The 15,821-nt window shown below is 52.3% G+C and overlaps 1 protein-coding gene across 3 annotated transcripts in view; it reads right to left on the reverse strand.

Moving 5' to 3' along the window:
* The window catches only part of PDE2A (phosphodiesterase 2A), a 94,217-nt gene that overhangs the window by 33,080 nt on the left and 45,316 nt on the right, over positions 1 to 15,821 (reverse strand). For all 3 annotated transcript variants that reach the window (XM_043906488.1, XM_043906480.1, XM_043906497.1), the window contains exon 3: positions 584 to 673. In XM_043906488.1, coding sequence (XP_043762423.1) covers positions 584 to 673 — 90 coding nt within the window. The remainder of the gene's footprint in view (positions 1 to 583; positions 674 to 15,821) is intronic.

The raw sequence follows: 15,821 nt of genomic DNA on the forward strand, positions 1-15,821 counted from the left end.
AAGCAGCCACCCTCCACATGTTCCCAGTGTGCAACCTCATCTATGGTGTTGGGATGGGTCAGAGAGAAGCTTAAAGGCTTCTGGAGGCTTCTAGAGGACATCTTATCCAGGCTCCTGACTCTAGACAGGACACCTGAACTCAGCACAGATCTATTTATCAAGGCAGAGCCCCATTCCAGCACACAGCTGATACCAAGGAAGTTCTTCTGCATCTCTACTCTCAATCCTTCCTGCTATACATATTCCAAACCTCACGTGACTCACTAGGTCCTACCTAGTGAATCCATTAGGTTATTATTCTAAGTGAATCCATTCCATAATCTGAGACATGATCTTTCCAATTACACTCTAATGCCCCTTCTGTCCCAGACATTCCAGAATTCCCATATCAGTTCATTCACTGGGGCTGAGTTTTAGTCCTCCTCCTCCAGGAAGCCCTCTTAAACACTCGCCCATACCCTTCACTTCCCCATGAGAGTCCTCTGGGCAGAGACCCTGCTTCTTCTTTCCTTCTCAACCCTGTAGGTTAAGAGGAGCTGGGCAAAGGCTTAAGGGGCAGGAAAGTATGGAACAAGGCACGTACCACTTTGGGAAGCACAGCTGACAGGGCCTCCTTGACAGCCTGTTGCAAGCCTGCAATGTCGATGACAGAGCCCAGGCTCAGCAAAGCATCCTGGAAGAGAGGAAAGGGCAGTGAGGGCCTTTGCCAGGCAGGCCAGGACAGCGCCCCTACCCAGGGGGCTGGGAATACAAACTCTCAGCTTAAACCAGGGCCTAAGGCTAGCAGACACTTGAATCCCAGGATCTTAGGAACTCAGAATCCAACCAGTCTTCTTTTATTTCCCCAACAAGTCTTAAGGTCTTAAAATGTCCAAGTCCCTTCATCTTACAATGAGGGGTCTGGGGCTTAGAGAAGGGTCAGGGACTTAGCAAAGAACTCACAGTAAGTCAAGAGGTCAAGACCTAGACCTAGACCCTAGGTCTCTTGTCCTTCAGCCATGGACAACTCAGGCATAGCAGGGAAAGTGCAAGCTTCTGCATTAATATAAAACGAAACAAGTCAACAAAAAGCTCCAAATTGGAATTCTAGCTCCACTACTTATAAGCAGTGTGAATCTCGGTCAAGTCACTGAGCCTCAGTCTTCTATCTGTAAACTGGGGGCAACTAAGGCTATCTCCCCCTACAGGTTGATGTGATGATGAAATGAAACTGAGTGCCCACACACACAGGTGCTCAGCGAAACATTTGCTGAACCTGGGTCCCATTCAGTTTCCCGAGGAGGGAGGTGGTCTTGCACCATCTCATTTTTCATCCTAGTGAGGGGCTGGGAGTAATAAGAGTCCATGGGGTACATGAGCCCACAAGATTCAAGAAACACAGTGAGGCCAGCCCCTGGCGAGATAGAAGGGGAAGGAGAACTCAGCCTTGACTGCCTCACAGCCTTCCTGTCCCAGGAACAGGCCTCGTCCTTGGAGAGCCGGAACCAAGACAAGAAAGGTCCCTGCTTCTTGCTCTATTAACTTGGCCAAAACCATGGGGATCAAAGAGAAAGGTAACAGAACAGAGGATCCAGGGCCAAAGCAGGACTGTGACTCATACCATCCACTCAGCCAGGCCCTCCCCACTAGCCCCTGCAAGTTTTTTCTGATGTCTTCCTTGTGGATGGCTCAGTCTGTGTTCATAGAGCCCAGTGATTAATTGTAGGATGGAAGACACATGGCGTGGCCCCCATTCCTGTAAAAGTGATGTGAGCCTGAGGCTCTTATTGGGCCACAAGCTCAGTATGAGCCCACAGCATAAATGTGGCTGGTAATATATTAAAACACTGAGATTGCAAGCGCATGTTAATAAAGATGTTACCCTAACTGGGGAAGATGAGAGTTCGTCCATGTCCATGGGCTGATTAGATCATCCCCAGTGCACTATGTCCCAGGTAAGGACAAGAAGAGACTCATTCAAAGGAGGTGGCGTATGTAAAGAGAGAATAATAAACCAAGTCCTGCATGGAGAAACTGGGGATGCCTTGTCTGCAGCAGAACAGATCCAGGGGGCTCATTCTTTGACTCCAATATCTCAGCTTTCCTGGGCAGGGCGACTGGACTCTGTGGCCCCAGAGACAGCCTGGAGATTCACAGGATTTCATAGGAGGCTGACCCTGGCCCAGGGGGGTGAAATATATTCCAGGTAGAACCTTGCTACATAGGCAGAGGCCACTAGAAGAGAGGTGAGGAACTGAGCTCCCCATACTTGGGGGGGTATGCAAAAATTGGCTAGATGCCCATTTTTCAGAGAGGCTACAGAGGGGAGTCCTGCACTGGAGTCCAAATGAAGCCTACGGTCTGGGCTTTGGCTCCAGATTTCACCTTGCATTTTCTTGGCTTCAGTTTCCTTCCCTACCCTGACTCCCATTCCCACCCAGTCCTGTGTTCCAGGTTGAGGGAGCAGTGGTGGGCTTTCTCTTCAAATGGCACTGTCTTCTCCAACCCCCAACCTCCCTTTGATCCCTTCCACTGCTCAAGTGAAGACACATTTCAGTCACGAAGATGTGTCTCCATCCTAGGACACCAGGAGCTGCCAACTCCACAATACATTCCCCAAATTGGATCAACTGTCCTTTGATCCTAAGGCACTCCTCATCATAGCTCACACACTCTCAGCACCACACATATCTGGCTAGCCAATCATAGACCATCATATTCTCACAGAAACACCCCAGCCTGCCTTCAGACACCCTCCAGGTACACATATGGGTTCACACAGGTGCAGATACTTCTAATGGATTCACAGGTCCAGGGCTCAGCAACATGTTGGCCACTGTGGCCTTTCTAGGTCAATTCTGCCAACTAAAGAGGCGAGGAAGAGCTGATGTCCCAGATAATCCTGAAATAAAGTCTGCCAACCCAGGCTTCTCAGACAGTGGTTCCAAGGGCTTGGCCCCAGAAGGTAGTGCTGCTTTAGGTTTGTTTCTGCCTGGAGGCAGTGGGGAAGGACAAGCTAAGTGGAGGGCCCTGCCCTCTGATGGAGTTTGTGTGTGTAGTGTGGAAGTTGAAGAGGGGCCAAGGTGACAGAGTGAGCTCTGATGTCCGGGGAGACATGTCTCAAAGCCACAGGCTTAGGACAGCTAAGTCTCCCCATTTGACAGATGAGGAAACTGAGGCTCAAAAAAAAGCAATGCCCCATCTGTGGTCAGCCAGCCAGTCAGGACAGAGGCAGATCCAGAACCTACCTCTCTGGATCTCCGGCCTCGGTCTTCTTCCTGCTCTGGACTGATCCCCAGCTCCCTCCCCAGGGGCCTTAGAGAGAATAGTCTGTCCTTTGTTCTGATTGGTGGCTCCTCTACCTGCCCTTCACTTGGATTGGGGAATACCCTGAACTGTCCTTTACTGAGATTGGTGGATGCCTGTCTGGCCTTTGCTTGGATTGGTCAGTTTTCTGTGACTCCTCAGGCTAAGGGCAAGATAATGGCACAAGAGGGGAATTGGGAAGGAAAGTTAAGGACAGTTGGAGCAGCAGGGAGGGGGCCCAGTGGGCTGGAGGGAAGCACCGCGATGAAGCCCTGGGTGGTCTCTGCCTGATATCCGTCTGTCCACCCACCTCCTGGCCCTGCCCTGCCTGCCTGCCCCAAGATGGCGGGTGTTGAGTGTAGGAAGCATAGCTGGGAAGGGCCACTTCACACTTGGCCTTTACGATTTGCTCACATGCTGCCTTCTCCTTGAATCTTGCCAAGATCCCAAATCTATTTCACCTCCTGCATCAACTCAGGGAGGAAATAGTTCACATTCCACAGACCATGAGGTGAGGCTCAGAGGTCAGAATGGCTGCCCCAGTGAAGGGAGAAGAGTCAATGGTACTGAGGCTCAAGTCAAAGGGTTTTAAACCCCAGAAATCTTAAACAGATGAGGAGAGGAAAAGTACAGACAGAGCCGTACCTGCTCTCAGGCACATCTGCACGTCACACATATTGCCATGCACACACACACCCCCACACACAAACTCACACACGTGGATAAAAATGCAACCCTATAGAAATGGCCACCCACTCCAATATTCTTGCCTGGAAAATTTCATGGACCGAGGAGCCTGGCAGGCTTTATTTAGTTCATGGGGTCAAAAAGACTTGGACACGACTGAGCACACATGCACGCAATATACAAGGCACACATAAACATACACTTTAGCATGTACACACATACACAAATAAACACACTCAAACACATACAGCCAAGCTCAGGGTAGGGTGAAAGAGGTCACATTTCTTGCCCTTGAAGCTTTCGTGAACAAACATCAGTGTAAATATCGAACAAATATCAGTGTAAATAAAAAAAAAACCAGCAATTTCCCAGACCCCAGAGGAGAATCTGTGGTGTACAGCGAACAGCAGCTGTTTCCAGTGTGTCCCAGACTGACTATGGAAATTCTGTGTGGTCTCAGTAGGCCCCTTCCTCTTCTGAGTTTATTTCCTCACTAGTAAAAATGGGTCCTTCCAGCTAACAACACATAGTTCTACCGTTTTGTGTTTTAATTCAATGAGAATGGGCGAACGGATATGTCAAGGCTGTATATTGTCACCCTGCTTGTTTAACTTATATGCAGAGTACATCATGTGAAATGGCAGGCTGGATGAAGCACAAGCTGGAATCAAAATTGCCGGGAGAAATATCAATAACCTCAGATATGCACATGACACCACCCTTATGGCAGAAAGTGAAAAGGAACCAAAGAGCCTCTTGATGAAAGTAAAAGAGGAGAGTGAAAAGGTTGACTTAAAACTCAACAGTCAAAAAACTAAGATCATGGCATCTGGTCCCATCGATCCATGGCAAATAGATGGAGAAACAATGGAAACAGTGATAGACTTTATTTTCTTGGGCTCCAAAGTCACTGCAGATGGCGACTGCAGCCATGAAATTAAAAGACGTGTGCTCCTTGGAAGAAAAGCTATGACCAACCTAGACAGCATATTAAAAACCAGAGACATTACTTTGCTGACCAAGGTCCATCTAGTCAAAGCTATGGTTTCCCAATAGTCATGTGTGGATGTGAGAGTTGGACTATAAAGAAAGCTGAGTGCCGAAGAATTGATGCTTTTGAACTGTGGTGTTGGAGAAGACTCTTGAGAGTCCCTTGGACTGCAAGGAGATCCAGTCAATCCTAAAGGAAATCAGTCCTGAATATTCATTGGAAGGACTGATGTTAAAGTTGAAACTCCCATACTTTGGCCACCTGATGAGAAGAACTGACTCATTGGAAAAGACCCCAATGCTGGGAAAGATTGAAGGCAGGAGGAGAAGGGGATGACAGAGGATGAGATGGTTGGATGGCACCACCGACTCAATGGACATGAGTTTGAGTAAACTCGGAGTTGGTGATGGACAGGGAAGCCTGGCATGCTGCAGTCTATGGGGTTGCAAAGAGTTGGACATGACTGAGTGACTGAACTGAACTGAATGGATATGTGAATGGATGGATGAATGAATGAGTGGATGGATAGATGGGTAGAAGGATGGATGGATGGGTGGATGGAGCCTTCATACTTTCCCCAGCTCCCTACCTGCAGCTCTATGGTTGGAGGTAGGTCTACTCAGCACTGTAGATGGGGCCACTCCCCACACACTCTAGAAAGTACCCCAGGTACCAAGAAAGTGGGCCCTGTTTGGAGTGAGGTCTCCTCTGGAGCCAGCACTGAGACTGGATCAGCCTTTCTGCACTCATTTGAGTAGGGAGAGAGTCTGGACAAAATGACTTCTAACTCATTAATGGATTATATGAAGCTAGAGACCTTGGTCTTATCCTTTCTGGAGCCACCAGCAGAGGCACTGATGGCCTTCTTGAAGGTCAAGGTCAGTGTCACATGCTGCTCTCCTGTCTTGTTTCTGTGAGTCTCATCGTCTCTCGCCACCTCCATCAACCATCCTATTGCTTTCCCTGCTGCTGGGAAACTAGAGCCCACCCCTTGCTCTCCGGAGGGAAGCCTCCTCGTGCCCCCACAGCGACCTAGAAGAAGGCAATAATATCAAACCCAATGGCAAGGTACCTCCTAAGGCAAGCTGTGTTACTGGGACTGGCCATACATGCTGATTTATCCACCTCTGCCTGTGCTAGGTCCCCTGGGTGGCCTGGGGTTGGGGAACCCCCTCTTTCTCTGGCCTTTGGTGTCCCTTTCTCTAAAATGGGGACCTTCAAGGACCTTGGAGTCCCTCTCACTCTATTTCTCTTTCCTTCCCTCTGGACCTGTGTCTCTCTCAGGCTCTGTCTCCCCGATCTCTCCAAGTGGGTCTCTCCCTCTTGCCATGCCTCCCTCGGTCCGTGTCTGTCACAGGCTGCTCCCCTGTCTCACCTCTGAGTCTCAATGTCTTTTCCCACCTCCAAATCCTCTCTTCTCTCAGATGGCTTCTGCCCTCTCTCTTTTGTACACTCCTGCTCCCTGCCCCCAGCTCCTGTCTCTCCTGCCCACCCCTTCCCTAACCCCCCAGGTGGTCATCTTGAGTACTTGTGGTGAAAGTGTCTGACCCAAGATTGGCACCCCCAGAATGAGGGCACCCAGGAAGGTGGCCATGATGGGAGAAACCAAGGGTGCCAGGGCAGATGCCATCTATTCTTCCGCTTCCTGCCTCCTGTTCTGGTGGGCATCATACACATATTCTCCTCTTCCCAGAGAACAGGGCCTTCAGGGACAAAGGAGCCCATCTGTCTCTGCACCCAGCATGTGCCTGGCACTTGCAAGCCCATCTGCTCCACCAGCATGACTGGCAAAGCTCCCCCAAAGGAGGCTTCCTGGGGGCTCAGGACAGAGAAGGCCCTGGGGACTGGGCCTCAGACCCTAGCGAAGCCCGAGCACCTGGAACTTATTCTGTGACTCTTATAGCCCTTGCAGCATGGCTCACCCCACAGTCAGGAGACAGCCAGGAAGCAGGAGGGGCGGCCCTTCCTCCTCTCGCCCCTCCTGCCCACCCAGACCTGCTGTGCGCCCAAGGAGTTGCCTTGAATGGATCTGGCACCTTAAACACACAGAGGAGAGCTGCCCAGGAGTGCTAAGATCTTGCAGCCCCAGACCTCCCCTCAACAAAGCTGAGCTGGACCAGGGTCAAGAAAATAGAGGAAAGAGGCTTGGTTATCCCTGGGAGACCTGATCTGAGGAAGTGGCAGGAGACAGGCCCGGGCTTCAGTTGGACAAGTTCACATGTCAGAGTCCTACTTGAGTGGGGCATCAGGCTTCAGGGAAGAAAAGGCACCTACTGTGTGCTAGGGGCATCCACCAGTGTTTCTCAAACCTGTGTACCAGAACCGCTGGAGGGCTTGTTAGCATCCAGGTTGCTGGCCCTACCCCCAGAGTTTCTGATGCAATAGGTCTGGGATGAGGCTAAGAGTTTGCATTTCTAACACACTCCTTGCTACTGGTCCAGGGACCACACTTGGAGACCCAGCAACACACACTGTCTCTAGTCCTCCCATGAACCCTGGGAGGTGCTTGTTTTGACCATCCTGTTTCATAGGTGAGGAGACTATGGATCAGAAGAGAGGGGCCTTGCTCAGGGGAGAATGACCCGTCTTCTGGCAAGTCCATGCCACTTCCACATATGAGGGGGACTCCTCAGAGAAGGTCCCCAGGGAAGGGAGAGGCAGAGGTCCTGGAAAGAGAGTTGGGTGGGGCAGGCGGGTGACAGGAGACCAGGGTGTGTGGAAGGGGCCCCTCAGAGCTCAGGGGTCCAGGCCTAAAGGAAGGGCCTGACCTCTCCCCTCCCTCCTTTGCTCCTTCCTCCCTCCTCTGTTCCCCCTGTCTCCCCACCAACCCCTTCTCCGCCCCTCCCCTGCCCTTCGCAGACTCTGGCTTCAGTTGTTACTCCAACAGGGCCGCGTCTCCAGCCTCCGAGCCACACTGGAGACACGTGCACTGTAGAATACACCTGAGCCTGGTCCTGGAGACCCCCCACCACATCCCTCCACCTCCCTGATGAGCTCAGCTCCATCCTGTGGGCTCCTTGCCTCCGACATTCACAACCAGCCCCTCCCGAGCCCCTCACCGATTCCAAGCCCATCTCAGCCAGGTAGGAATTGTATGGCCAGTCAGCTCTCTGTGCTCTTGACTCTCTGGCCCCCTCAGTCCCTAGCACAGGGTCTGGGGTGAGGAAAGGATGGGATGAGGGAACAGCAGAATGGGCAGAAGGAGGGAGGCCAGAGCCAAGTAGGGGAGGCAGAAGATGGCCTGTGAGGGGGCGGGGGCTCAGGATTGGCTCATGCCTAGGCATGCTCCCCATGTCCCTCTGCCTCATTCTCATGGCAGAGCCAACAGCGACCTCCACCCGCGTTGCTCACATTCTCCTCAGCGTCACAGCCTTCCTCCCAAGCACACAGCAGCCCCTCATCACTGCCATCCCCAACACCTGATGCCTCTACTGTTCTTGACTCCTGGCCAAGGGCCCATGCGGGCAAGGTGAGGCATGGCCTGGGAGTCCCAAGGAGACAGGTATAAGCTGGCCATGAGTCAGTCATAGCACTAAAGAGAAGCCTGGGTCAGAGGGAGGTGCGCTGCCTGCCGCCAGTGGTGTATAGGCAAGGACAGGGCCCTGCTAGGGAGTTGGTGCCCCAACAAAGGACTGAGTGAACCCAGCTGGCCTTCAGCTCTGGGTCCCATGACCCTTAATGTCTTTGAACCCTTCTCAGCCTCACCCCCTCACATGGCCTTCAGGGTGGGTTGGGAGCTGAACAAAGCAAGTCCAGGAGCTTCTGAAAGGCAGAGACAGTGGCCCAGGCGGGAGAGAAGGATGGAGCTGAGTGAACCGCTGGGACCAGCGTCAGAGACGAATTAATGTCTCTCAGGAAACGATGGTCGAAGGAACAATTGGACCCATGAATGATTGAATAAATGAGCGACTGGCCTCCCTTCTCTGGGCCTCCCTCCAGGAACATTTTGTCTTTGCTCCCTCGCTCAGGCCAGTCTGAGTCTCCCACCCAGGGCTCTTATAGCCTGTGCTCCCCATGATGGCGTGGAGTGCAGAGTTCCCACTATAGTCCACCTGGCTCCCCCATCAGACCGGGGGCTCTTAGAGGGCAGAGGTTGTATCCTATTCCTCCTGCAGACCCCAGTATCATGCAACCCCCATCACGGGTGTCAGGAGGTATTCACTGAGCTATCAAATGATCAGCTAGACTCCCAAGTGCCCAGGGCTGTTGGGCTGTGAAGGGTATATGCCATTACCAAGCAAGAGGGGTGGACCCCATGACTTCTGAAGACCCCTGGGCCAGGAAGACAGCTAAGTCCTCTCAAAGTCTCCCAAGTCTAGCACAGTTACTGTCTTAGAGGAGCCTAAGGAATGAGAGTGCCTTGTACAGAGGACGTTGGCAACAGTTCCAAGACATCTCTGCAGACTGGGGGCCCTTCTGCCTCAGGATCACCTCCCCATGCAGAGAGGGCAGGGGATAGATGGTATGTCAGGAGGAAGAGGCCCTTTCCCTGAAGCACTAACATTATCACCTTCTTTCATGAGTGAGATTACCTCCTCCAGGCAGCCTTCCTGGGTGGGTCACTTGTCCTCCTCTCAACCCTCCTGAGAATTCGCACAGGACTGGAGTCTACAGGGTCTCAGGCCTATGGAACCTAGTCCCCAGCTTAACCAGGGGAGACTAAGACACAGAGAGGCAGGAAAGGACTTGCCCAGTTCTCACCCAGAGTCAGGCTTCCCAAGTGGTACTAGTGGTAAAGAACCCACCTGCCAATGCAGGAGACTTAAGAGACACGGGTTTGATCCCTGGGTCAGGAAGATCCCCTGGAGGGGGGCATGGCAATCCACTCCAATATTCTCTCCTGGAGAATCCCATCGACAGAGGAGCCTAGCGGGCTACAGTCCACAGGGTCACAAAGAGTTGGACACGACTGAGTGACTAAGCATTCATGCACCTGGAGTCAGGAGGCCTTGCTCCGGCCAGAGGCCTTCGGGACACACTAGGCTCCCTCCCCGCTGAGCACTGTTGTCTTAGAGGTCCCTCAGGTTCCATCTTGGCTGGTGGATGGACTGAGCCCCTCTCAGATGTGGGGAGGGGCTGGGTGTCTTCCTCCAAGTCAGGGACAGGGCCTCTGGTCTCTCCCTGTTCCAGACACGGTGCCCATAGTGGGAAGTCAATAAAAGATGGCACTGGCCTGGCACAGGGTTAGTGTGGGCCTGCAGAGGGCAGGGAGGAAGGACCGGCCTGGGGAGGGGCTGCTGGGGGTGAAGGGGGCAGGCCGGGCAGGGCGTCCCCTCCAGCACAAGGCCGACAGCAGGCCGCAGAGGGGACGTTCCCGGCTCTGACCTAAGCTCTGTTTCCCTCCCAGCCTTCCTGGATTCTCCACGTCTGTCCCTCTCCCTCAGTCTGTTCTTCTCTGGCATGCGTCTCTCCCACAGCCTCACTGCTGGGTCCTATGACTGTATTTGGCTCTGTCTTCAGGGTCTGGCCCATCTCAGCTGTTCCCCAATTCCCGGCGCATGTGGGGGTTGGGAGGGAGGGTGAGTATGAGAAAGAGACTGGGACAGAGATAAGGACCGATTCAGAAGCTGAAGAACAAAAGAAGAGCCAGGAGGGGACCTTGGGGCCGGGGCCAGGGAGGCAGGGCTGGCCAGGGTCCTCAAACCTCGCTGGCCCGGAGGATGAAGCCCGAACTGGAGGGAGGGGCAGGGTCCACCCTTCCCCTCTGCACTGGCTCCTGGCCCCCCTTCCTTCTCCCTGCCCCTGCAGGAATGTGTGAGCATTCTCATTGTTCCTAAAAATAATCCCACTGTATTGGGGATTGGAATGAGAAATCTTCTGGGCAGGGTTCGTCTCAGGCATGCCCCTGCCTCTGGGCTTCCAACGACTTTGTTCCCCAGAGCGGGGGCCTTTCTGAGCCACCCCCCTCAACACACCTGCCATGGCTCCCAGGGCCCCAGAATAGGCTCTGAGCTCTGGGACTTGTTGGAACTGTTTGTGAAGCACCCCAGACTAGGCCACTGCTATTCCTACCGACGCCCGGGTCCAGGTTCCACACTCCAGCCTCTTCCCAACTCTCCAACCTTCTCCCCCCACCATCCCATCATCCTCCCGCCTCCAGGCCTTGGCTCCTTCATTTCCATTTCTTCACTTTTCCCCTCCTGTCCTTCTAGGCTCAGCCCAGGTCTGCTCTGGTGCCCCATGCCTGCTGTGCTCTCTTGCTTCCCATCCAGTCCTTCAGGGTTCAGGGGAGTCTCACCCCCACCTTGCCTCCTCTGCTCCCCTTGGCAGATCAGCACGGGCTGGGCCTCCCCCCACCTCCACTCCCTGAGCAAAGCTCTGAGGAACCGCCCTTCTCCAGGGAAGGGGTTGTTGGTGGGGAGACGCTGCAGGCTCTAGGGTCCCACACCCTACCCTGACCCCAGCGTCTCCCCACCAGCTTTGGTTTTCTCTTCTGCACCCTGGAATGTCTCTTGATTTCAGTCTCAAGGGGAAGGCCCATCCAGTCTCACCTCCTCTCTGCCTCCATTTTTCAGATGGGGGAACCGTGCCCCAGAGAGGGGAGGTGATGGGCCCCCGAGTCCACGGGAAGCTGGCCGTGGGCCTCGGTCATGCTGCATCGTTATGCAGGGTCCCCGTCCGTGGGGCTCCAGAGGCAGGCTCCTCACACAACCCACCACCCCACCCACCCCACCCGGGCAGGCAGGCTGGCATCCAAGAGTATTTGCCTTTGGAGGGCCCAGGAAGCCACAGAACAAACATCCGGAGTCTCTGGAACTTCTCCTACTTTCCCTCCTCATATCCCAAGGATCCGGGAGCCGCTGAGCGCATGTGTACACACACACACACACACACACACACACACACACACACACACACACACACACACACACACACACACACACACACACACAGAGCTCAGGGCCGGGTAAACAAGTGAGCTCAGGAAATCTCGTGCTATTGCTGTGCCTGTGAGAATCTATCTGTGCAGGTCCTTTAGAGGCCCCCAAACCCTAAAAAGACGAGACTGTCCCCCAACCTCACCAGCGTGTGTGTTAGTCGCTCAGTCGTGTCCAACTCTTTGCGACGCTATGGACTGTAGCCGGCCAGGCTCCTCTGACCATGGGATTCTCCATGCAAGAATACAGGAGTGGGTTGCCTTGCCCTTCTCCAGACCTTCTAAATTTTGTCTTGGAAATGAACTCTAGAATTGCTTTTGCATTAACTTTTCTGGCTGCAAAATTCCAGATACACTCATCCCATCTGACTTTTTCCCCCACTTTATGGGGAGCTCCTGCTCAGCTGGTGACCTGAGCACACATGTGGCCTGTCCCTCAGTTGTCCATAATGCATGTCCCTATGGACCATCATGTGACCACAGCAGAATATGTCCCTCGGGTCATTAGGGGGATGTCTGTGTGAAAGCATGTGGGTCTGGGACTCTGGGAGTGTGAGCACACCCCTGAGACCATGTCTGTGCGCGAGCCATCTGTGCATGTGGGGGCCTGTGTGGGTGTGATGTGGGTTGGTGATGTCTATGTGGGCCTGGGTGTGCACAGCAAGTGTGTAATTGTCTGTGGAACTGTGAGTGCATCAGCGGCTGGTTTTGTCTCTGAACGAATGAATGAGTTTATGGCTGAGTGTTGGCATCTGTGCCTATGGGGGGTTTGATACACCTGCCCTGCGCACCCCATCACCTCCTCCATCACCTCTGGCAGACCTGGGCTCACAAGTCTTCCCTGCCACACATCACCTGTGTGGCACTGGACAAGCTTTTCATCTCCCTGGGCTCAGTTTTCTCATCTATAAAATGGTGACTTCTCCCAGAGCCGCTGAGAAGACTCAAGAGGAATCTTGCGGTCCTGCCTAAGTGGCTCCCAGCCGGGGGGCTAGGGCACTCCGTGCAAGTTACAAAGAGAGACCCCAACCCTCTGGGCAAATGAAGCCTGAGGGACAAGGGTTGGTCGGGGGGTTGAGGGGGGCAGGGGCGAGTGTAAGCTGGGTTTCAGCCCTGTGTGAGTAAAGTTCAACCTGCGACCTTAGAAGCTGTGACCCTACAGGTGACCAGGAAACAGAAGCTCCCTATCTTCCTGCCCCCGCTCCAGGTGTGCAGCCTGGAACTAGAGGATCTCTGGCTCTGGACAGAGATAAGGCTCTGCGAACACCCACTCCCACCAAACTCCCCCTGGGGCTCTTTCCCCTTCACCCACCCTCTACCCCGCCTTCTCCAAAGCCCAAGAGAAGGCCCTACAGAAGCCATGATGGGGACTGACCAGATCAGGGATGCAGAGACAAGCTAGGCCAGCCAGAGGATCAGAGACCACCCCGACCCCCACGTCCACCCCCACCAATGACAACTCTCCTTGTCTGACAGGGAGACTGAGACGGAGAGGACCAGGGACCCTCCATGGACACAATGAACCTAATCATCTTAAGCTTCTGTCTCAAGATCTCTGGACCTGGAGCTGGGGAGCTCCAAACTCTGGACTCCATGGGCTCCGAAATGGAGCCCAAGGGAGTGGGCGGGGATCCAAGAGAAAGGCCGTTCCAGACCTGAGCCCTCAGCTGTGGGTGTGGGTCTCCTACCCCCCACCCCCCACCCCCCGCAACCCTGGCCAGATCCCCCACTGGTGTGATAACCACATTATGGCATTTTTTCTTGAACAAATTGCATCGGCCTAATTGAATGAGGCTGCAGGAGCCTGGGCTGGAGGCTGACAGCGGGTGAGGATGGCAGGAGCCAGGGAGTGGAGGGTGTGGGAGCAACATGGGATGGGGAGGTCCTGACAACGCTGAGCAGAGGACAGAAGGGATGGGAGAGGGAAAGTGGAGGGCTGAGAACATAAAACACATCATTTGTTCCCTTCAGCCCCTCTGTACACCCACTGGTGCTCACATCACACCAGGTGCCTGGACACTGGGATGCAAGAGATGGTCTCCCCAAGGGACCACTGAGCATTCACTTAGTGCCAGACACTGTGTTCACTTAGGAGCACCGTTTCACGTAATCCTCCCACCAGCCCCATTTTATTCTTGAGATAATTGAGGCTTAAGAGAGAAAATGACCTGCTAAATGTCAGAGCCAGAACCATAGCCCTTGCTCTTACCGGGTACCTGCCTCATCCCAGTGCTGTGCTCCCACCCTGCCTCCAGGAAGCCTTCCTGGGGTGCTCAGAGAAAGGAGGCGGCCTCACGCCAGCTCATACTTGGGCCCAGACACCATTTCTGTCCCCACTGAGTGCTCCTGCTCGTCCACTCTGTGATGTCTGCCCTCTGTCTGAGGGTCAGCAGCCGAGGCTGGGGCTGATCCCACACAATCACACCCGCGACCCCTCTCATCCCATGCAGCATCCACTCTGTATGTCACACTCATTGGCTCAGGGCGAAACAGGGAGGACATGATCGCTGCTGCCGTCACATGGCATGTCCCACACACTCAGTGACATACACTCATTTCATGGTGTCCACAGTGCCACACATCACTGAGTGTCACAGGGCCACAGACAGAGAAACTATCCCTCTGGTCCTCACTCAGGGCGAGGCCCACGTTCAGTGTCACCCACACACTGCGTTCCCAAGGTCCCCAACACACCCTCACACAGACTCACACACACACAGTTCCAAGCTGGCTCTGGGCTGCACTGTCTCATGTCATCCAGGACCTTAAAAATATCCACCTTTGATGAAATGACATCATTTCTGAGATTTGCATTAAAATACTTCAGCAAAAGAGCCTACAAAATGGGAGAAAATATTTACAAATCATATGTCTGATAAGGGGTTGGTATCCAGAATATACAAAGAAGCCCTACAGCTCAATCACAAAATAAACAACCTGATTTTTAAATGGGAAAAGACCTTGAATAGACATTTCTCTAAAGAAGATGTACAAATGGCTGACAAACACTCGAAAAGATGTTTGACATCACTAATCATCAGGGCACACAAATCAAAACCACAGGGAGACATCACCTCACATTCATTGAAATGGCCACTATTTAAAAAAAAAAAACAGAAAATAAGTGTTGGTGAGGATGTAGAGAAACTGAACCCCTCGTACACTGTCAATGGGAATGTAAAATTGTACAGCTGCTGTGGAAAATAGTACGGTGGTTCCTCAAAATTAAAGATTAAATTATCATGTGATCCAGCAATTCTGCTTCAGGGTATGTATCTAAAAAACTGAAATCAGGATCTTAAAGATATATCTGCACATCCATGTTCATAGCATCATTATTCATAAAAAGGTGGAGCAACCAAAGTGTACATCAAGGGATGAACTAATAAACAAAATGTGATTTATTCATACAATAGAATATTATTTAGCCTCAAAAAGGAAGGAAATTCTGACATATATTATGACATAGCCTGGATGAAAATTAAGGACATTGTGTTGAATGAAATGAGAATCACAAAAAGACAAATACTATATGATTCCACTCATATGAGATACCTAGGATAGTCAGATTCATAGAGACAGAAAACAGAATAGTGGTTTCCTGGGGCTAGAGGGAGAGGGAGTTGTTTAATGGGTATAAGTTTCAGTTTTGCAAAACGAAAAATGTTCTGGAAAATGGTTGCACATCCCTGCAAATGTATTTAACACCACTGAAATCTCTATTGAAAAATAAATAGTTAAGATGGTCAATTTTATATTATGCATATTTTACCACAGTTCAAAATATTTCAAGAAAGGAAAATAAAAATAAAAAGGAGGGATCGATGAACTAAATATGTCTAAATCTTAATGACTGTTATATTTGAGTGATGGGTATATGACCAGCTTATTGTATTATTCTCCCAAGCGTTGTGTGTTTAAAATATTCCATAATAAGAAAAAATTGTACTCTCCCTTGACCTCACACCCCTTTGGAGCAAC

The sequence above is a fragment of the Cervus elaphus genome, chromosome 1 (assembly GCF_910594005.1).
Source record: "Cervus elaphus chromosome 1, mCerEla1.1, whole genome shotgun sequence".
Lineage (NCBI taxonomy): Eukaryota > Metazoa > Chordata > Mammalia > Artiodactyla > Cervidae > Cervus > Cervus elaphus.